This window comes from Heliangelus exortis, chromosome 4 (assembly GCF_036169615.1).
Source record: "Heliangelus exortis chromosome 4, bHelExo1.hap1, whole genome shotgun sequence".
Classification (NCBI taxonomy): domain Eukaryota; kingdom Metazoa; phylum Chordata; class Aves; order Apodiformes; family Trochilidae; genus Heliangelus; species Heliangelus exortis.
The window spans coordinates 28262605-28285129 of record NC_092425.1 but is presented as its reverse complement, the minus strand read 5'-3'; the positions used below and the strand labels follow the sequence as shown (position 1 = coordinate 28285129).

Here is a 22525-nt window from a genome sequence, read left to right as displayed (position 1 = left end):
GGGCGTGGGGCCGCCCAGCTGCCTCCCTGCCCTGCCCGTGCTCCTTCCCGCAGCGCCCCCGGGCCCAGCAACTTGCCCGACGTGAAGGAAACGGCGGACAGGTTGCTCCAGGGCTACGGCATCCGCTTCCGACTTCGGAGCTGAGGTGCCCGCGCTCTCCCGACCCGCGCCCCAGCCCCCCGCCGGCTAACGCCGCTTCTCCCCCGCCCGTCCCCCGCAGGTCCGCCCGTGGATGTGGGCATGCGGATGGAGATCGGCAGCATCGACGTGGTCTCGGAAATCAACATGGTGAGTGACGCCGGGACCGGGCGCTGCCGTCGGCTCCCCGCCGAGCCCGGCCTCGGCCGTGGAGCCCCCCTGTTCCCCAGCGGTGCCGGCCGCGCAGCTCCGCGGATGCGGAATCAGAAACAGCCCTGCGCATCGGCGGGGAATGCTCGTCCCTGTCAGCAGCACAAGCCCCACGGGGACGGGCTGTGAGCTGTCGGGTTCCCGGCTGCTGAGGGGACTATCTGCCCGTCCAGACCAAACGCTGTAAAATAGCCAAGCACGTCGCGGCTTCTCGGAGAAAGTTCTTTGTGTTGTTGAGGTTACGTTGTTGAGATAAGGTTTGCGTGCTTGAATTGGGGCTCCAGACGTGCTCCCTGCTTTGATCAAATTACCTGCTACAGGTTTGAGATTCTGGGCGCTGCTTGCACTGGGTTGGCCTTTGCAGAGTCGACAGCTGTTCCCGGAAACGTTGGAGTTTCTTGAAGTGTAGCAGCAGATGGGCATTTTCCTGTGTTAAATGATTTAAAGAGTTAGACACTTCACTTTACAAGCTAGTGGCATTGAGTAAAAGGTGGAAAAAGAGAACAGAGCTTCTGGAAAATGCTCTCTTTTTTTGTAGAAGGAAAGTAATCCCAGCATTGCATCAAGTACATGAGGATGTTATCTGTCCAGCTATCAAAATCAGAAGAGCTTCCTAGCTAGCTACAGGTGTGAAACATACTGCATTTCATTCAGTTCTTCTGCTGGAAGGAATGCTTGTAGACATGCATGCTTAAATAGCAAAACTGGGTCTTTATAGTATTTGTCTCATAAAGCCTCACAACCTTTTCCCAGAGGAAGATGAAAAATCAGTTACAAGTTTGAACATTCTAAAAAATTATGTTGGGTTAGTATGCACCATGGGCATATTGCTCTTACTCTTAATGTTTGATCTTGTGAAAATCTGCAGTACTTTCTTGTCATAGGGGAACACTTGCTTAGTTAAAAGAAGCTAGAAACTTTACATTTCCATCTTGATCAGCACTTTATTCCTCTCAAAAAAAAAGGTGATAAATGCCTGTCCAAAGTAACTTCCCCAAGAAGGGTTTTTTTTCTCTGATATATTAGTTAATAGTTGTCATTACAATGATCTGTTCAAGATTGTTTTCATTTTCTTTTTTTTTTTTTTCTGTTGTTTGTGGCATATACACAATTCCTATTTTTAAGTACTTGTTACACTTGTTTATGAATATGCTTGGCAGAGTGGGGAGAAAAGGGGCTTTGTCACACTCTGTGTAGCATACCAGGCTCTGCAGAGTCCTGGTACCACGCAGACAACATTCTGCAAGTTTCTGTTCCTGGAATTCCTGGTACTGTATTGTGTTTTCAGGTAAGAGCATGCTAGGGATTGTGCAGATGGCACAGAGAAAACTGAAAATAGACCTTACTCAGAATAGACAAATACCAAATCTACACCAACTCCAGTCTACTTCTACCACCCTGTAATGGGGTTGTCACTTTTACAAAGTGGTACACCCTGGAAAAGCCAAGCACAGCAAACACTATCACTGAAGTACCTGCTCTGAAAGGTCCAGAACTTACATTGTAAAGTCTCAGAACCTGAAATACCATTAATTCGGAGGACGGTGGATGTGACCATTTTCAGTGGCAATGGCACAGGGCAGTGGTTGCATTTCCAAATCCTGTTACTTCCAGGTAGGTTCTGTTCACCTCAGTGATTAAATAAGAGTAAAGATTTATTTATACACACAGAGAAATGTAGGCTATGAAGGAGGTGTACCACTTTGGTGCATTACCTGAGAATTTGTCATGGATGTAGGCTGTTTGCCAAGTGAACAAGCTGATTTGTATATCCAAGTAAATCCAGTCCTCAGGTAAAAAGTTGAAACACAGAGAGCAGAACTATTGGGAATTCTGTGAACATCATCAGTAATAACTGTCTGCTCAAGTAGGTTGTCTAGTTCTACCAGCTTCTTCAAAAATACTAAGCTATTGTGACATGCTTTACTCATTCACTTAATGAATTGAGACTTCCACAGCTTTGAAGTCAACCTTTCTGTTATTTTCCCCAATTACCTGGTCTTCATCTGTTCTGTTCTTTAAGCATCACTGTTTATAGCTGCTTGGTAGTTCAATAATATTGTGGTGAGCTGCCATATCAACTTTTACAGAAGGATTAATTGAAGCACTCATTCTCCTGACTCTCCCATTTAGCATCAGATATATTATCATATATTGATTTTTGCAGGTTATAAGCAGGAGAGCTTGTCAGACTTTGAACAAGCAGAAATCGAATGTAGAAGTCCTAAGACTGTTGCCTGATTCTGACCATACTTTCTGCCTAACATACCCTGAAATAAATTTTAATCTGTTTCTGCCAGATTTTCACATCCTTGCTACAGTAACTGTAGGTACGAGGTGATGCTCTGTTTTGTCTCAGGCAATGACTGTTGGGCTATCTTTTGTCAATGGCAGAGTTCCTTTACAAATATATCAGATGTTTACATGAATATAGAGTTCATTAAGAACCATATTATGGCTAGAGCTATTAAGTTGCTGTGCTGTGAATTGTTTGGTTTACTCTGATACCTTCACATTGTTAACAGAAGGTGCTTCTTGTATGTATGATTCATAACTACCTTCAAGCTTCAGGACAAGCAAACAATTATTATATTTCTGTAGGTATCAGGAAACAGTAAAGTATCTGGACTCTGTAAGAAAGTTCACATGCAGTACATGACAGATTTCTCTAAAAGTTTTTTCCTACTGAGCAAGTAGTCAAACCTTAATAGTCAGGAAAAGGTAGCATACACGTTTAATATTTTCAAAATCAGTGCACATGATAAAGAGCCTTTTGTAGAGCAGTTCAAAAAAACCTAAAGTTTTAAAAAGCTTGTTTAATATTGGGGAACACTGTTACTGACCTGCCATACTGATTTTGCACTCATAGTAAAGATTTGTTCTGTATATAGCACATTGAAGCATTTGTGTCACAGCAAAAGAGACTAAATAAAACATGGAAAGAATGCCTCATTGTTCTTTGACAGGAGAAGTGTATTTTTTTTTTTAGCTTCTCTACATCCAAAGCCACGTTCACTCAAAGCTTTATCTGATCTCCCAGATACGCCTCTAACCTTGCAGAGAAGCAGGATCTCATCTGTTGCCTGCTGCTTAAAAGTCACTACCTGATTCTCTAGATTTCTCCTTAATTAGTTGGTCTTTTATGCTGTCAGCATCCCAATCTGCTGGATAATCGCTTTATGTCCCAGAAAGAATTTAATTAAGTTAAACCACTCACCTTTTATGTCCTTTAGGGAAAAGTGATAGATAAGTCAGCTGCATAGGTTATTTTTTTTTTTTTTCATCCATTTCACATGATACCACACTCTCATACTCCATGTCAATCCTTCTAGCCCCTGTGATTATACATAAGGAATTAGACATAGAGGCAACCATTACATTTTGGTGCATCTTTGACACCAGGACTTATGCTGGATGATGAAGTTGTGTTCATGTTTGATCCCTTGCTCTATCATGACTGCAGATTGTCATTGGTTTGGAGAATGATGTGTTCCCCACAGTATTTAAAGCTCCACTGCCCATGTTGTCAGAGGTTCTTTTTCTCCTACACTTTGTTTTCTCTGGAGGCAGTATAGTATTTATCTTTTTTCTTACTTTAGGGCTCGTCCCATCCCTATTGCTGAAACACTATCTTACGTTAGAATTTGAACCTAAGAGAAATGCATTTTCTGATGTACTAGAAGTTTACATATATGTTACTTCAGAAGTTTATAAACAGTTCTTTGCCTGAAGCTTAACTGTATTATTTCAGAACATCTTCCTGTGCTCAGTTTGGGTAGTGAATAGTTCTGCAAGTGTGAAAAAATTAAAACCAAACTTGTCTACTCCCACAAGATCTCTAGAAAAAGTCTTCTTGATCTTAAGTGTCTCTTTCTGGAATACTTAATGCCTTTTCTGCTTGAACTTCCACAGACTCATTTCCCAAATAACAGTGCTTATGTATTTTACTTCTTTGGGGATCTGCTTAGGTTTGGTGTTTCTCACCAGTCTAACTGCTCAACTTCCCTCAAAAAATGAAACAAATCAACAAAATATGTTTCAGGCATGTTAAGGATATGCTCTGTTTTGTAAAAAGCAGTAAGAAGGACATCAATGTCCAGAGCTGCATGAACAGGAGCAGAGCCAGTTGAGCACAGGTTGAGGGAACTAATTATCTCTGCTTGGGACTCACTGGACTACATCCAGGTACTTCATTCATTCAGTTTTGGGCTAACCTCCCAGCCAATGCAAGAAAGATGTTGAACAGGAGCAGGTCAGAACTGAGCTTATGAGCTCTTTAGAAAAGCTGGAAAATGAGGATGAGCCACTTTGTGTGGCTAGAAAGAGAAACACTTAAGAGAATCGGGAGAGTTGCCCTTGTGGGAGACTGAGAGTTTAACATTAGATAAAAGAATCAGTCTTTTCTATGAAGGGTGTTCATAACTAGCTCGTTTAAACCTTAAAAATCATGGAAGTATGATGCCTGTCAGGCTAAAAATTTAACCCAGATTTTACAGCTCACTAGACAGGGCATCCTGACAACATCTGTAGTCCAGCCAGATGATATAACCTGTGCCGCATGCAACAGAATAGCATAAGATAACAATGAACAGAAAACTACCAGAGACAGTTGAATTTTTAACATAACCTTTTTTTTTTTTTAAGCTCCTTCTTACCTTCTTGTTTATCCTGAGCATGGAGGGGAAAAAAAAAAACAAACCCAAACAACACAAGTCTAAGTCTGCAATAAGGTGGTATTACTGTAATGAACTTTCAAAAATTTCTTACAGTCTACAGTTCCTCATGTCACAGTAGTGCCTATGAAATGTGCAAGTTGTCACACTCCCTCTCTGTTTAGTGGCAGCTTTGGCACCCAGTTTGGGGTGTCTAGGATGTCACTAAGCAAGGGACATACCTGCGGTGAGATACATCTTCTTGGTATATGGATGAGAAAATCTGAGGTTTTCCCAGCACTGCCTGTTCTGTGCACCCACATCAGACAACTCCACTGCTGTGACTGCCAAAAACTTGCAGCTTGTTGTCTGTTAGCACGCACAAACCCCACAGCTCAGTGGCACAAACCTTTTGAAACATTCAGAGTGCCCAGATGATTCTTTAATAATGGAACAGTCCACAATTTGGACAAAAGACCCATTCCCCCAAAATAACCCTTTTCTAAAAAGATACGAAACTGTAAGTTCTTCCAGGGATGTGAAGGTTTTCTTTTCCTGTATACATGTGTAATACAGGGCAGAGGATTAATTGAAAGTTTGTGCTTTCATTTTTCCCAGTTGCATTGCCTTTTTACTTTGGATTCTGGAAAGGAGGGAAAATCAGAATCTTTCAAACTAGGTGTTTTCTTCATAAGGCGATCTAAGGGGAATACATTTCAAGTGTCTGCAAACTTAGTGGGTTTTTTTTTTTTCAGTCAGCTTTGCTTTGTGCCCTGTTTTCTAAAAAGTTTTCCTTAACTTCTCTAGGCTGTATTCATGAATTCACTGCAGGGGAGTTCAAACCTAGAGCTGAAGATACACAACCAAGAGAGGGTCACTCCACCAGTTTGCCCTGAAGCTGGAAAAGATCCCAGCCTCAGGGAAGGAACAGTAATAAGCCCCAGTGTTAGCACCAGAAAGACTTGTTCTGTTCAGGGTATGTCAGGTACTTTGGGACAACAGGTGAAACTGTTAATCAAACCCAGAGATTGACATCACTAAGAAGTATCCCCAGCTAATGTACTCTGTTGATCTTTGTATACCAAGCATCAGCTGCCTGAAAGAATTCTCTAGGGTTTTTCTTCTCCCATTCATGTAATCATCCTGTATTTTAAAGCATCAGTAAAGCCTGAAAAAAACAACTGTAAGGGCATCTAGCCAGTGATAAAAGAGTCCGAGATGGTTACCACAAAGTTTTTTACTTTAATGCTCTTTGAGACTAATTTTTTTCTTCTAGAAAAAGAATTCAGATCAAAAGGCACATACTTTCATGTTTGCAGAATTCCTCTTTCCTCAAATACAATATCACCTGTAACTGGCAGTGCTTCAAAAAGCATATTAAAATTAAATTATTTTCACTTCAAGGGCTAAACTACTGCAAATATGTTCACAAGGAAATTGGTAGCAGTCACTGAATAGCAGTAACAGCAGATAATGCAGTTTTTTTCAATTCATTCTTTAAGCAGTAGCTCTGTAGTAAGATTTACATGGGCTGGAGAAGGTAGATTAGATTTCTTGCTTATAAAGCTTCACAATGTCCTTTCTAGATTAAAAGGTTGCTCTTGGCCCAAGCAGTGGCAGACTGAGGCTTGCTCCATCTTCTACTGGGGCAAATCCTTAATGGTTTGTGTTATGTCATGAACAAAGGAAAAGTAATTTAAAGGACACAAAGAGAGATTCCAGAAAGCTGCATTATCATGCTGATATCCATCCTATGGCAAGACTGAGTTGTAAGGCTTTAAATGCTCACAATAAAGCACATAGTTTCAAAGCAAAGATTAGTGATTTTGGACTGCCAAACTTAATTAAGGGTTGGAATAAATGTTTTCCATTAAAATTCATCAATCCATTTGGCTGGGATAGAAGAATTCTTCTCATGTCTTTTTGAATTGCCTATAGAAAAAACTGAAGAGATAACAAAGTTAAAACTGTTGAAACAGATGCACGGTGTCTAAATATTATTCAAGATCTTAATCGTATTAAAGGAAGAGGGCAGTTAATTCCTCAGCATATTTTTAACCAGGAGAGATGCTTAAGTGTAGCTGAAGTAACATGAGTAGCAGTCAGCTGCAGGTGGATCTCAGGAGCTTCTGGGCTTTGCTTCCCACAAAGCACTGAAGAATCTGGTCCCATCCAAGGAGCCTACATGCTGATAGTCACGTTGGTTTCAGTGAGTATGCTCATGGATAAAATGTCTCACACCAGTAAAATTAAGTGTATATTAGCTTCACCAGCTTAACAGTTTTCTCAGCAGTTTGCAGGACAGGTCCAGCTCTCTGGTTTACATTAGTCTCAAACCTTTTGTTTTCTTATAATTTTCTGTGACATTACTCATGAGAGAATAGCCAAGCCTGGAATGATAACATCCTGTCCTGCATTCTTCCATTATCATTTATGCTTTCTTTAACCAGTTGTTTTGTAAACCATTCACTGGTCAAAAGAATACACTGGTTAAGGAGAGAAATGGATGAAGTCAGTGGCTTCATAGATATATTCACAGGCAGTGCAGCTTTATCACTGGCTTCCTGTGAAGGAAACAACCCATGGGATTAACAGCCACTTGAAAATTCTGGGTTTATTTTATCCACTGTGCCAACACCAACTAAGGAAAAAAAAAAAAAAGTAAGCTGCAAAACATCAATAACATGCTAAAAATCAAATCTGCAATGACAGACTTCACAGCTTGTTAAATGCTCCATGGATTCCTAAACTAATTGGGAACAAATACAATGTCATTGTGGTGTAAACTGGAAATGAATCCTGAGTATAGATTTTGTCAGTTCCCACTGGTAAGAGAAATAAGTTTGTTTTCCAGAAGCAAACTGGGGATATGAATTTCTGAGATCCTAAGGAATTTTTATATTCTAGATAACACATTCTTTCCTTTTAATTACTTCTAGTGAAAACTCAGGGTTAAGCACAAAGTAGATGATGAAAGGGCCAACCATATCTCAGGAAAATACAAAGACAAACATAAGAAAGTAGTAACCATTCAACTCACAGCAGTCATCCTGATTCTTATCACTAATATGACATGGTCTGTCAGAGAAAGCTGCTCTTTGAAAAAATTTTTTGCACTGGATCAATTCAGTGAGCCAGTTTCAAATATGAAGCAAAAAATTCCACCTCCTTCTGTCTCATCCCAATGGACATTTCACCATGCCAATACTGAAAATTTACCATAACTCAAGTCTTTCACTGTTTCCTCCATCAAATCCTGTAATCCTAAATGCAGTTTAGACTGTTCTACCCTTTGGGTAGGACTAGGGAAATATCACTGCCAGAGACAAAATAGGAAGGTGTGGCCCATGTCCAACCACTCTCCTTCTCTAGGTTTGATCTCAACCTCTTACAAGAGCAAAGATGCTTTGTAAGTAATACTACTGTACCTCCCAGAAGAGCAATAGGCAAGAGGAGACATAAATAGCAAGAGTCAAGACTGTCTTCATGAGTAACACGACACTGCACTCCAAGTGTTGGTCACTGGGTATTTTGCTGTGTGACATGGGTGCAGTATTGCTACACTGTCTACCACGAAACACCTGAGATTTTAATTATTATTTCATTTTAGTGCCTTCAAAGTACCTGTAAACACTCCAGTAAAATAACATACATTCAATGCGTACTATAAATTACTTTTTAAGGAGTATTAATATCAATTCTTCAGCTCATCATTAAGAGCACCTTAGTACAGCACCTGCAAAGAGCAGCAGAATAGCCAGAGCCAGCAGTGTCTTCAGTACCAGGTGTTTGCTTTTTCAGTGTCTTCAGTATCAGGTGTTTGCTTTTTTCATCTGCAGAAGCCAGAAGCCAATTAAAATGATTGGTCAACTCCTGAACTGCCTCCTTCTCTCAGAGGGTAACACAGAAAAAATTACTATCTGGGAACACTGCTCATTAAATTGTCCAATTTAGAAGTTTTTTTTTCTTTCCCGAAAGAGAAAATTGACTTTTTTTTTTTTTTTAATTGGTTTACAAGTCACTTTTCTTCAAGGTAATACTCCTGCTTATATCTACCCTCCTCCTGCAGCAAGAGCAGCTATTAAGGAGTTATGTTCTTGGGAATAAGTATTTTTTAATAAACAATAGTTAAATACTAATCTGCAGATGATGCAGACATGTATTCTTCAGGCAAGTTTATTATATTGATTTATTGCCAGACTTTATGATTTCAGTGACTTTTGCACAGGTCATATTTGGAAAACCAGACAACACTGGCACTCCAGATTGTAGAAGCAAGTAGAAAAGGAGGCAGTGATGACAACGTGATGTTCAGGGAGTAGTGTCAGCACCTGACTCTGCAGGAGGGGACTGATGGCTCAGCAGGGACCCCCCTGATCTCACTGCTACTCTGCAGAGCCCATCAGGTCAAGCTGTTGTCATGACAGATGGCTAATTCTTCTCATCATATTTAAAAAAAGGAATATTCTGGTTTAGAATAGTTTTTATAGGACTACACAGATTCCCTTACAATGCAGTCGACATTTTTTATAAGTTTCAGGTTTGCTGTATTTCCAAGGAAGTTTGTGGGTCTAGAAGGGAGCTTCTATTAAAGCAGGTAGATCTACATTCCTTAGCTGCTTTATTTCTCATCCAAATGATTACAGTGTTGGGGAGTTCAGCACAAAATTGTGGCAAGGGATTAAAAACCACAGAGCTCTGAATTTGCATTATGAATTCAATAAGCTCAGTAGGATGCATCGTTTTGCACTTATTAGTCCATGCAATTGGAAAGTCAATACTTCACATACCTTCCAGTTACAGAAGCAATTACTGTAACAGACTGTAATATTCAAGAACTGTAGAGCAGAATACTGAACAAAATTTAGGCAACAAAACTCAATTTAGAACAAATACACTTTGGTTGAAACACTTTAATTAGTTAATACGTAGCTATATGTATGTGCTCTTGAATAATCTTTTATGGAAATGCTGTAGAATAAACATAGATACATGAAATCTTGATAGGGACAAATTTATTCCCATTTATTATCTGTTCTTTCACTGAATGTCAGCTCCAAAGGGCTCTTCTGAAGTACATGAAGCACAGAAGCTCTTGGCCTACATTGTCCTTTAGTTAAAGTTCCACTGAACTACGTGAAGATGCACCAGTAATGAAGCAAACCAACCTTTTTCAAGCTGATTATACTTTCCTGCTGTAATTGCATTTTCCTATGAAAAAGCTACCTGTAACGTGTGTGAACTCAAGACAAACTGAACTGTTCTGAATGCGTACCAACATCAAGGAAAAACTTTTCAAAATGCTTAGTTTCTATCCTAAAGCTCCTGAGAAGATCTAAATAGCAAAATGCAAACAAGTGAAAATGAGCAAGTGAGGAAAACCAAGAAGCCTGTTATCTTCCCAGAAGTATATATTTCAGAGTCTTGGCTTGCAGACAAACTTATTTTTCCTTGCAGCTTTTTTATGGTTTTCCTGCTGCTATGTTCATCCATCCTAACCTAATGTTTAAATGTTGATACAAGAAGCTATCAGTCTTCATGACAGTAGCCTGAGATCTTGGTCTCCTTAACCTCCACTGAGCCATCTCCAGTGGAAACAAAATGCATGTGAACAAGTACCTATGCATCTTCTGTTCTGTTTTTCACATCTACAACTGCATTATGAGAACAACATACAAGCTTTAAAAGTTGCAACTGAGAATATCTACTTTTCTCTGCAGGTATCTATGACCTTTGAGTTTTTTTGTGTATTTGCCTTTAAGTTTAGAAATCAGACTAGGTCCACAATGGGAGCTTTGAATTTTGAGCTGAAACTGGGGAAGTACGTGGGTGCTAATGCTTCTTTCTCCCAGTGATTATGACAGTCACTGCAGTGGCAGAACAAAGCTGTGACAGGAGGTTCCAAATCTAAAGGAAACAGCAGCAATTCAGCTGGCTTGGGACTGGCTAGAAAGTCCTTTGGAGGGCAGTGCAAAAGCCTTGGATTTCACTCTGTGTTCAACAGGAGATTGGTGCCTACAGTGGTCATGTATTGTTGCATTATAGAAGGAAAAAGAGTCTTACAGAAGAGCTGTAAGGTAGAACCAAAGTGTCCATTTCTCTTCCTTATATGGATTTTTATTTTTCTTTTTTCTGAATGACTACGGACACAACAGCAATTCCTCTACCCCCCAGTTTCTCCTCAGTTATGATTCCTACTTTAAAGGGATAATATGAGAATTAAATACATTGTATGAGTGTTGATTTGGACAGTGTGCAAGTTTCTGCACACTCAAATGGAAAGAAAAGCCTGGAGCTAAAAAAGAATATATCCCCTGTGACCAGTAATTTCAACACAGCATCGTGGCTTGTGACCCAGCTGTAGTTCCTACATCTCTACAATACTTGCAGTACCAACAGGAATTTTTTTCTTGCTTACCTAGTGAGAAATCCCAAGACAGCACAAGATGGTGCATGGTAATTACATTTTCCTCTAGTGGGCTTACTGAATGACATATTGTGATATATCAAGAGGCAAGTGTGAATTTAACTTGAGTCAGCACAGTAGACTTTGCCCAGTACAGTAGGTTTCCAGATGAACATACAGTGAATGTAAGAATAAAAGAAAGTTTCTGAATACCTCACAGCATCATGCATCCTCTGTCAGCATTAGCTTTCAAAACATACATGGTTCTGGGCTGGCTTGGGAAAACTTTGTACATTCATTATATATTTAGCTTACATATTCACTTCAATATTTAAGAACATATTGTTGTCAGAGTGGATTAACAGGAAAAGACAATAATGATACTCATTTGTTCAAAAGAATGAGGCATGTCAGAAAGTAAGTAAAAAACTTTTTCTTTCTATTTATGCTGTTATGCCACTAAATGTCTGTTTCTTGTGAGTAACACAACACGTAAGTGATGTGCAGGACTGTTATGTAAAAAAAAAAACTATTTAATCTCTGTAAGGGCCCTCTTTATGCAGTCTGGAAATGCATGCTTGGCCACCCTGCTGCTTCCTAGATGTATTTTCCTAGGTTTTAGGAAACCTTTGGGAAACTTAAGCAAGATAAGAGAGGTGTCCCTGCCCATTTCACACATATCCCTAAGAAAACAACTGATAAATGATGTCATGCTTTGTGTTGTGAGTAGTTCAATTCAGAGTCAAATTTTCACTATGCATTGATGTAGGATCAGAACCACTGCAAACCAATGATGTTCTAAATTGGCAGTAACTGGTCTGAAATCACTGAATCAGATCCAGATGAAAGAAAGAGGACAAGACAACACACTGTATTTTCAACTTCTCCCTATGTATTCATTCCAGAAAAAAGGATATTTCAGAGGTTGGAAACAAAACAAATTCTTGGAGAGGCAGTATACTTTCCACTGCAAGACCTGTAGTAATAGGCAACTTGTGTGTTGCTTTCCACATCAGTGCCATAAATTAATTTTCACGCAAGACTGAGTGAAAATATGTTACAAGAAGATAAGAAAGTGCAGGTTTTGTAATGTCAGCAGTCTTAGAGCTGTTTTCCATTGAATATGCAGCAATAGGCAATCACAAAAGGTTTGTTTGTTTGTTTGTTTTCTTTCAAATTCAGTATCTTCTGACATATGAGAATAGGAATGATAGGTCAGCAAGCTGAGGGCTCACTGGGTATCTGATTCATTATCAGGGAGGTGAGCAAACCTGACACCTGCATGGCAGATAAGGGGGACTTGTGGCAGGTAGCAGGAAGATACTTATCTGGAGTTTAGGCTGAATTTGGTCTGCATTTTGATAGTCATTCTGGATGGCATTAGAAGGGTTTTATCTAGTTCTAGGGCAAAAATTATGACATTTTAAAATGGGACTGGAAGCGAGGAAAGTAAGTGAGCCTTCAGCTGAGATAGCAAGGCTGAGCTTAGGCTGACATCAACAGCAGTGCTTAAAAACACCCAATACACAAGTATTCTCTCCAGCATGTTTCTGAGTTTTGTAAGGGTAGCTTCATTAATTCCTTTATTTATTTAGAGATTAGCACTACATAAAAGTCAACAAAAGGCTTAGGTTATGTTAGGGACTTGGTGTTTGTATTGGAGAATGGAATAGAACAGTCTAAAGCTTTGCTTTTCTCTCCATTGCTAAACAGATACAGAAAAACAAAATTCACAGGAATCTACAACCACGATTGTCAACCAAAGGTGTTAGCATTGGAACTGAAACAAATTCTCAACTCTAGAGCTTTCCTGCTCTATAAAATGTTTTGTAAACACACAGTGCCACCTTCTCCTTGTTTTGTAAACCAGACGGTATCAGCAACTGAGCAGCATATTAAACACAGTTATGAAATCTACTCTCTGCTTTGCTGCTACTTCTACATATAGGAACAGAGATTCAAAAAAATACAAGTGATTGTAATCAAAATACTGTGACTCAGTTTTTGTCTCCATTTGCAGTGTTCCATGGCAAAAAACAATGGATTCCCACTGTGAACTAAACAGTAAATGAAAATGTAAAGCAGTACAAAAATCCAAGTTTTATCCTGCAGGTTTTATAAACTGCTTTTCCTGTAGCTGTGGCAGTCATTGCTTCTCTAGCATGTCATTCTATGTGTCAAAATGGGTATAACTGGTTCTCTTGTAGGATCCTCTGGAGCCTTCTTCACTTGGTATTTCTTACTCACAAATTGTCTAAATTGTACAAAAATCTATTGCAAAAAACTCCAAAATCCATTTTTCTGTACCTTGCCTCCCACAACAGCTACTTGCTACTCTGAAAATACAACAATTCATCATCAGCAGGATTACTCCTAAGCATATTGCACAGAGCTCCCCAAGAAACTCAACCTTTGGAAAAAAAGGGTTTTGGAAAAAAATAACTCCCAAAAGAATAAGAATGGCTGGTCAGTTATTTAAAGATTTGGTTAGATAAAATGATGAGTCAGGCTGAGAAATGTTAGGTGAAAATAAGAAACTGCACAGGACAGTGATCAAGGACATCATATGTAAGGTTGTTAGGGATCTTATAAAAGTCAGTATTGCTCTTCCCTGAGAGAGAATTGGAAAGGAAAGCTGCTTTTTTTGGCTAACATAGCCTAATTCAATTCCTCAATCATATGTTATATGTTATCTAATTATTTTCCTATAATGACCATTTATGACAATGTAACTGGTCCAACATGGCCAGTTTTGACAACATCCAAGAGATTTATTACTAAAGTACTATAGTATTTATTCAGCATTATACTTTTGTTATCTCTGATTTAATTTTAAAAGCAGTTATCTAAATGAATTTCACAGCATGAGATTCACAAAGAAGAATTTATTCCTTTGTGTGATACATTTCAGCTTCTGTGTTTTGTTAGGTGACTGACTTACTTCCAATATTTGCAGATCATGACAAGTTTCTTTGAATGCTCATAGTGCAAGTTACTAATCACTTGAGAATTCATTTTTTGCTCCAACAGTTGGGGAAGAAAACCAAGTGGTTAAGAGGAAAGTGCCTACAAAGATGAATTTTTCCATACAATCTTTCTTCTGTCCTGGTGATTATGAGCCTAAGAAAATTAATAATATTTATGGGAAAATTAATAATATTTATGGGAAAATTGATAATATTTATGGGACTTACATTTAAAAAAAACAACCCTCTTATCACTTTTATGAAGCTTCCAGGTGGCTGAATGTTTTGTCTCTTCTGTAAGTTTCTGGAATCTGTAAACCAATTACAGAACACTGGAAAAAGTAGGGGGGTTTGGTTTTGCTGTGCTAGTGTGGCACATTTTTCAAACCAGTAATATTATTTGCTTCTATGGTGGACTGCAGAAGGACAACTGCTTTTTACTTTTTTACTTTCTTTTCCATTCACCATACATTCTGGAATGAAAATAACCAAATTTTTCCAATCTTTTTGCTCAGCCCACAAAAAAAACTGCTAAATATTACAGTGGTATTGGGAGTTTGTCTGTCTAGAAGAAACAGTAGGAATGCTGAGCTCTTCAGTAGTCCTCTCAATGTAGTGATACTGCTCTAACTTCAGTTCTTCAGAACTGTTGCTTAAGTGACGGCCATCAAGGTGAAGTATTAGACATTCATGCGTAGTTCAACAATAATAAATAAATAAACAAAACCTGGTGCCCAGCATACGGGATGCATGTTTTTAAGATTATATGGAGAAATTCAACTGTCCATAAAAAAGCCTGGTTTTCACTACTGTCTTGAAGGAGCCAGCTGTCATGTTCTCCACATACATGGTGGTCTCAGGCACATGAACCTGTGACTTGTGGTTCTCCTTTGTCATGCAGGGTGTCATCTGTCAGTAACCATTCCCAAGTGGAGCCTTTAGGGCCAACACTCAACTTTGTGTTCAAATCCAAGGAAGTTGCTCGTCCATAAATGTGCTGTTGGAGCATTTACACAGAACATACTTCTAAGTATCTGTCCAGATCTTCTAATAACCTGTAATCCACATCCATCAATTCTTATGGCAAGCAACACACAGCCACTGTTCTACATGAGAGCCATCAGGGTCTTTTGGTGCCTCTGGTAGCCAAAGCTGTGATTATTAAAAGGTGGCAGTGGTCCTCTTCAGCAGTTGAACTCATTTGTTAAAAGGTGACAATGAGGATTTGCTCTGTTTTACCAAACCTCTTTGGGTGCAAGTAGACAGAGCTGCTGTCTTCTCTCTTTTCAGTATGGTTATTAAAAATAATTCAGCATTTATCACAAGTAGGTGAAGAGTCAAGGCTGTTTTCTCAACCAGTTTGGAGTCTCTGAATCTCTTCAGATTTAGCTCAGTCACTCACTCAGAGTTTGGACAGTAGCCCAGACAGTTAGGGGCAGCCAAGACCCGTTCCCAAGCAGAAAGAGCCATAATCCCATTCCCAGCCTCAGCAGAATTTAATTCTCCCTCAAAAAATCAACAATAACTCTACTTACACCAGGGGATTATAACAACAACATAGAAACTGGTATCAGGTTTAAGAACTGTAACTGGAAAATAGTGCCTTTTGTAGCATTTTGAGGGCCTACATAGTACTGATGCTATTGTGATGATGCTGATTTTTACCATTACAGGTATTGAACACTGGGGAAGAAAACTAATAAACTACACAGTTGACAAGTTTTTCTTTTAGTGGAAAAGCTTCTAAAGAAGTTACAGAACAGGATTAGTATTTTAATATTCATAGCTCTATTAAGATAGTATGACAATATATTTGTGTAGTGAAAATTTATAATCTGCCAAAAAAAAAAAAAAAGTTATTTCAGGTAATTTTTGTAAATCTTGATTATGTACTGTGCTAGAAGGATTTTTTTTTAAATCACATTAACCAATTAACTACATCTTTGAAAACCATTAAAAAATTTAAAGATGAATTTTATTACTCTTGACTGAAAAAAAAAGATAAAATCACAGCGCCTTGAATAAAGAGAAAAGAGGCTAAAAAGGAAGTTATTACAGGCTGAGAATTTATATTCCAAGTTTTATTTGAATGGTTTTATTGTAAATTCAGATTCATTATGTTCACACAGCCAAGAATTACTCTAATATAGTAGATGAGAATTGCACTAATCTATTACTGCTGGCTGCCAACAGTAATTCTGTTAATTCAAAGAGCTAATGACATTTACTAGCATTACCATTCTGGTTTATTGCATCTTTGAAAAATAGATGGGAATACTCAGTAGTGTGTCATTCTGAACAGACTATATTTAGAGCCTTGTTCTCCATTCTTTCCCCAGCATTTTTGAGACCAAATCTGGGTAGCAGTGCTTCGTGTCTTACTTGCAATGGTGCCATGGAGTAGGTGAATGACACCTCCACTCCTGGCTTACCTGCTCTGCACCATCTATACATGGGGAATGTGAGGTGTCCAAGATGATGGCTCATCCTGTGATAGAGTCTAAACTAATCATCAAGCTAATAACCTTCCAGACCAGTATTTTCACATCATCCAGTGTAACAAAGATACCCAGTTGAGTCTGGAAGCAGGGAAGCCAAATCTTGCAGCACTATGCCCAAAGTAATTAGTCCAGGCTCAGCAGGGGTGATTCATTTTGGCTTAGGATTCACAAATACAGCTGCATCATTTCTATTTTAGAAGAGATATGGGTCAGAAGCAGTTTAGGTTGTCTGCACCAGGAGCTGCAGCAAAAGACACACATGCACCAAATTCAAGCATGAGATCAGGCCACTAAGCAGAGATCAGGAGTTACTGACTCAGAACCAGTGAGTTCAATATTTAAAGGCTTCAACTGATAATGCAATGGCTGCAGCCCCCTCCCCTGGTTCCTAAAACACTTCCTTTGTCTTCTATCGTTGCTACTATTGTTACTACCCCTTTACCTTTTTATTCTATGATGCCTCCTTTTTTTTTTTTTTTTTTCCTTTTTTTTCTTTTTTTTTTTTTCTTTTTTTTCTTTTTTTTTTTTTTCTTTTTTTTTTTTTTCTTTTTTTTCTTTTTTTTTTTTTTTTTTTTTCCCTGTGATGTCCCATCCTCACAGACAGCTTGGCAGCTTGCTTTGTCTGCATGCTGGCTGGCTGGCCACTATGCTGAGCAGCACAGTGTGCATCTTAACCAGCCGGCCACTTTCATATGCTACATATTGTGCATAACATGGCATAAAATATAAGATTTATTAAATGTTTAACTGGAAATCAGACATTAATCAATTAATCAAGATTTGCAGTTTAGGGCAGTTTCCAGACTGAGCCCTGTACTCACATTTCTTGCCACATACTAGACCTGAAATCATTAAGCTGATCCACTGGCTTAGGCACTCTGAACAAGAGAAGGGAAAGGGAGAAAGTACCAAAGCGAGACCTCAGCCAACTTTACACAATGGAAAAAAACATGTGCAAGACATTAATTCAAACAGTAGGTTGAAACTGACTAAAAGACTTTATAATCTAAAAAGATGAAATATTTGTATAAAGCGAACAGGTGAGCCAAAAGAAAACTGTAGGAATCCAGCTTGTACTAAAGAACAAATTTTCTTCTGTCCTGTCACCATCATCCTGGGCATGTGATTTAAAGCAAGTGGTCCTGGTGACAATTTACTACCTTCCATAACCATATTGAAAGACTAACAGTATGTTATGGTAAAAGTGTCTGAAGGAATTGTCTTTAGGAAGTTTTCCATGGTTAGAAGTATTAAGAGAGAATAAAGGAGGAGTGGGAGATAAACAATCTCAACAACAATAATTCAGCTGATGATGGCCCTGTAGTTCTGGTAATAGACTGATTTGTATATAGAGATCACTCTGTGTGCATTTAGGACAGTTTCTTTAGATGTTACTGGGAGCACTTAACATTAGGATGTTAGGAATTAGCATGAATAGATATTAGGGTAATTGTAATGTAAAATGTACTCTAAAAAATACTACATTTGCTGGTACTATCCTGATGATGAGATTATCCTGTTACAGATACTTGAATAATCCCAGAGAACCCTAATAAGCAAGGGTTGCCACACTTCACCTGCTCGTAACAGAATAAATGGAAAGCAATTAAAAACAATAATGGAGAAATCAGCACAGTACTTTTTCCGTGTAATATTTACGAGAATGTGCCCAACTCCTTTTCAGAGTACCACATAACATGCACAGAAAATACTGCAAGGAGGAAGATTTACAATGAAAATTGGAATTTTCATATTCCAACTTCAAAAAGCATTGGATTCAATGCTGAACTTGCATTATCTCAAAAGAAATATTGCCAGGCAGAATTTGGAAAGAAAGATTTAAGTCCTGAATATCTATAATCGAATAACATTCAAAATTTCTAACTCGAATCAAGTCCTCAGAGTGCCTTATAAAAGTATAGAGACCCTTATAAAAGTATAGAAGGCTGCACTTGCCCAAAATTAAGAGGATCTTTATTTAATCATTTCAGATTTTAATACTAAGCCAGAGTAAGGGTTCTGCATCTCAGGGAGACAAAGTTAGAGCTCATAATCAGCTCTTGCAGGAAAAAATGGAGAGTAGCTCTTAGGCACTGAAATCAGCACAGATCATTATCTGTTCTTTCTCAAACTGTACAAGAAAAAAGGGTAAAGTTGAGTAGCAGCTCCCACAGATGCTGTTCCATCTCTGATTCCAAGCAGACTGGTGATTTACACAAAGAACTCATCCACAGCACTTGCCTTGCTGTGCAAGCTGGTAGGGCGAGAACAACCTGGGCTCTCATGATTTAATACCTCCCAAGGGTACTACTGCTAAGACACATTTTGCAGTACTACACAGTGCAAAATTTGTAAAGACCAACTGTGGTGTATGCATGATATCCATGACAGGATGGGTTTATAAAAGACAGCCTAAAAAGTTGCTAGGTAACAGTGTCTTGTCCTCATAACCGCTGAGCAGCGATGATCAGTTCTTGTGATGCAACACGGCAACCTTGCCCAAAATTTATAAGTATACACACTTTTAAATAAAAAAATTATATGAGTTAATCTGTCTAATTTACAGAATGTTTCCTTTGCCAACTTCCGCATAGTCTGCCTAATCTGTCACACCAAAAGCATCTTTTCTGGGAAATCACAGCCTGTTTCTGGATGCCCAACTCTGGAAGACCAATAAGGAATTTTTAACAGCAGAAATCTCACCCCTCTGCTTGACTTCAATAAGAGAAAACATGACATACAGTATGGTATTCAATGTATACATTCAGTTGGGTGTCAAATCCTAATCAAAATAAGCATTAGAGCAGAAGATACAGGAAGGTGACTTTGAGGTTTATGGACCACCTTAGGAAAGAGTCACTCTACAACAGGGTTCTCAAAAGACCTGAAACAGCCTAGAGGAAAAAAAAGGTGGTAGAACCAAAATAAATACAGCTAAAAGGCAAATTTCCCACATCATAAATAATAAAAACCATCTCCTACAGGCATAGCATCACTAGGATTTGTCTGATTGATTATGACAGCCAAGGAATTCATAACACTGACAATGGCTTTTCTTCAGATGTATTTTTTTCCAAGCACGTTAGCATGGCTTACCCATTCCCTTGCTTTGTTTTTCTGTTTCATTTTGTCTCTCCTGTTGTTTTTAAGAGTAGAAAATACATTATAGATGTTTATCTTCCCAAGTTTGAATTTCTAGGCTAAAAAGTGAGGAGGGATAGGGAACTCCTGTCAGAGGTGGACATGAGGTCTCTGCAGGAACAGCTCAGCTGCCCCATCTGGCATTCACTCGAATGCTTTATCCCCTGTCAGGGAAGGTAAAAGCCACAGATACCAGAGGAGAAGAAATAACACCATCTTACTATTCAAAGAGCAATTACAGACCACGTATCTTCAGTCATGATCCACTTCCAGCTTGCTAGACTCAAACACAGATGGCTTTTTCCAGTAATCTGTGTTATAAGGCACAACAACAGAGCTAGAATAATTTTCAACAGACATCAATATGAGAAATAAAATTATCTGGATTGCCATCATTCTACCATCAAAATGATATCTAGAGGTTAAAAAAGTCTAGAACTCTGGGAACTGTTCTGGCTTTTAAAGCTCACCACATGCCCAGTGTAGCTATCCAGTCTCTGCCACTAAACTTTTGAGTCCTCACAAAGAGCAGAAGTGAGGGGCAAAAGACAAGTCACAAACCCAGAAATTTCGCTGAGAAGTGAAACAAACAAAAGCACTTGCAAAAACAATTTTGCAAGATCTTCTAGTTCTTCCTAAAGAATGCATGCGTGGAAATTTGCTTGGTTATCATAGACACCTCTTAACACCCCATGTTGGCTCTAAATCCCCAGGCAGGTCATATTCTTGTACATTTGCCTGCATTTCTCACTTCCTAGCTTGCTGTGATATGAAGGAAAAATGTATATGGATTGTTACTGTTCAGGAAATGTTTCTGCTTTTATCCCTTCTCTTTTAAACCTGGTTGTTAGCTCACACATTAACACTAATTGCAGCAGCAGAGGTATCAGATGTGGAAAGCTAATTCTCTGCAATAACAAAGTCCCAAAACATTTAGAGCTTTATAGGGTAATAAGGCAGAAAGCAGCTAATGCAGCATGCAGTGTTAGCAGAATGTGTGAAGCAGCACAGCTTAGCTAAACCCATTTGAACCTAATTCACCTTTTGGGTGATCTCAGTAAACAATTCCATCTACTGCATAAACATGCACAAGCAAAGGGTCATTACATAAATCAGAAAGGCCAAGTTCTCCTCAGTAGACATCGTGACTGCACAAACATCCAGAATTTAAATGACTTAAGAACTGCAAACTTCTAATGGACTGTATATTGATAAAAATCACAATATCGTTGAGGCTGCAAGGCACCCCTGGAGGCAATCTGGTTCAGTCCAAGGCCGCTGAGAGCACCCAGTGCAGGATTGTGCTGAGATGGCTTTTGAATGTCTCCAAGGATAGAGACTCTATGACCACTCTTTGCAGTCTGTATCAGGGCTCAGTCACTATCACAGGAAAGAATTCTTTCCCAATGATCAGGGGGAACCTCCTGTGTTTCACTTTGCACCCACTGCCTCTGCTCTGGTCCCTGGGCACCACTGGCAGTAGCCTTCTGTCCTCTGTGCACACTCCCCTCAGGTATTTATATATATTGATAAGAACTCCCCTGAGCCTTCTCCAGGCTAAAAAGTCCCAGGTCTCACAGCCTTTCTTCACAGGTGATAAGCTCCTCTCTACTCATCACATCTGTGGCCCCTTAGCTGAATTCTCTCCAGTAATTCCTTATCTTTTGTGTACTGGGGAACCCAAAACTGGACAGAGGACTCAAGGTGTCAGCTCACCAGTGCCAAGTGGAGGGGAAGGATCACCACCCTTGTCCTGCCAGCAATACTTTATCTAATGCAGATCCCATTCTAATAAGATCCCATTCACCTTCTTTGCAACAAGGGCACAGAGCTGTCTCATGTCCAGCTTGGTTTTCACCAGGGCCTCCACATCCAATTCTTCCAAGCTGCTTTCCAGGTGACTATTTCCCAACATATACCAGTGCTTGTTCCTCCTCAGGTGCAGTTTTACACTCCTCCTTGTTAAAGTTTGTGAAGTTCTCTAGCATGTCAAGGTATCTCTGAATGGCAGCACAACTCTGGCATATCAGCCACTTCTCCCAGTTTACTATCATCAGTAAATATGCTTAGGGTACATTCTGTCCCATCATCCAGGTCTTCAATGATGAACTTGAACAGGACTGGACCCATTATTGACTCCTGGGGTACACCACTAGACATTGGACTCTAGCAACTCAACTTCGTGCCACTCACCACCACCCTCTGGGCCTGGCTCTTCAGCCACCTTTCAGTCTGTCACTCTCATCCTTTCAGTCTGTCTGCTCATCCAGCCTCTACTTCCCATTCTCTATGAGGATCTTAAGGAAGAATCTTAACAGTCTTACTAAAGTCCAAGTTGACAAGATCTACTGCCTTCCCCTTTCTGTTTTTCTCCCCATATTTCTTATCCCATCTACACCAGTCTGAAGGCAAAGCACAGATTATCCCCCATGGCTATAGCATAGCTGAATAGAACCCACAGAAATAATGCTGTAGCCATCATCCCAGGGGGTCTACCATGCCACAATCTTC

General features: G+C 39.3%; 1 protein-coding gene across 1 annotated transcript in view; it reads left to right on the top strand.

The window, feature by feature from the left end:
- Window positions 1–22525, top strand: part of GABRB1 (gamma-aminobutyric acid type A receptor subunit beta1) — a gene marked incomplete at its 5' end in the record, with an annotated part of 92671 nt that continues 70146 nt past the window's right edge. Inside the window, 3 exon segments of the mRNA XM_071744286.1 lie at window positions 1–145; window positions 221–288; window positions 13143–13160. Coding sequence (XP_071600387.1) covers window positions 1–145; window positions 221–288; window positions 13143–13160 — 231 coding nt within the window.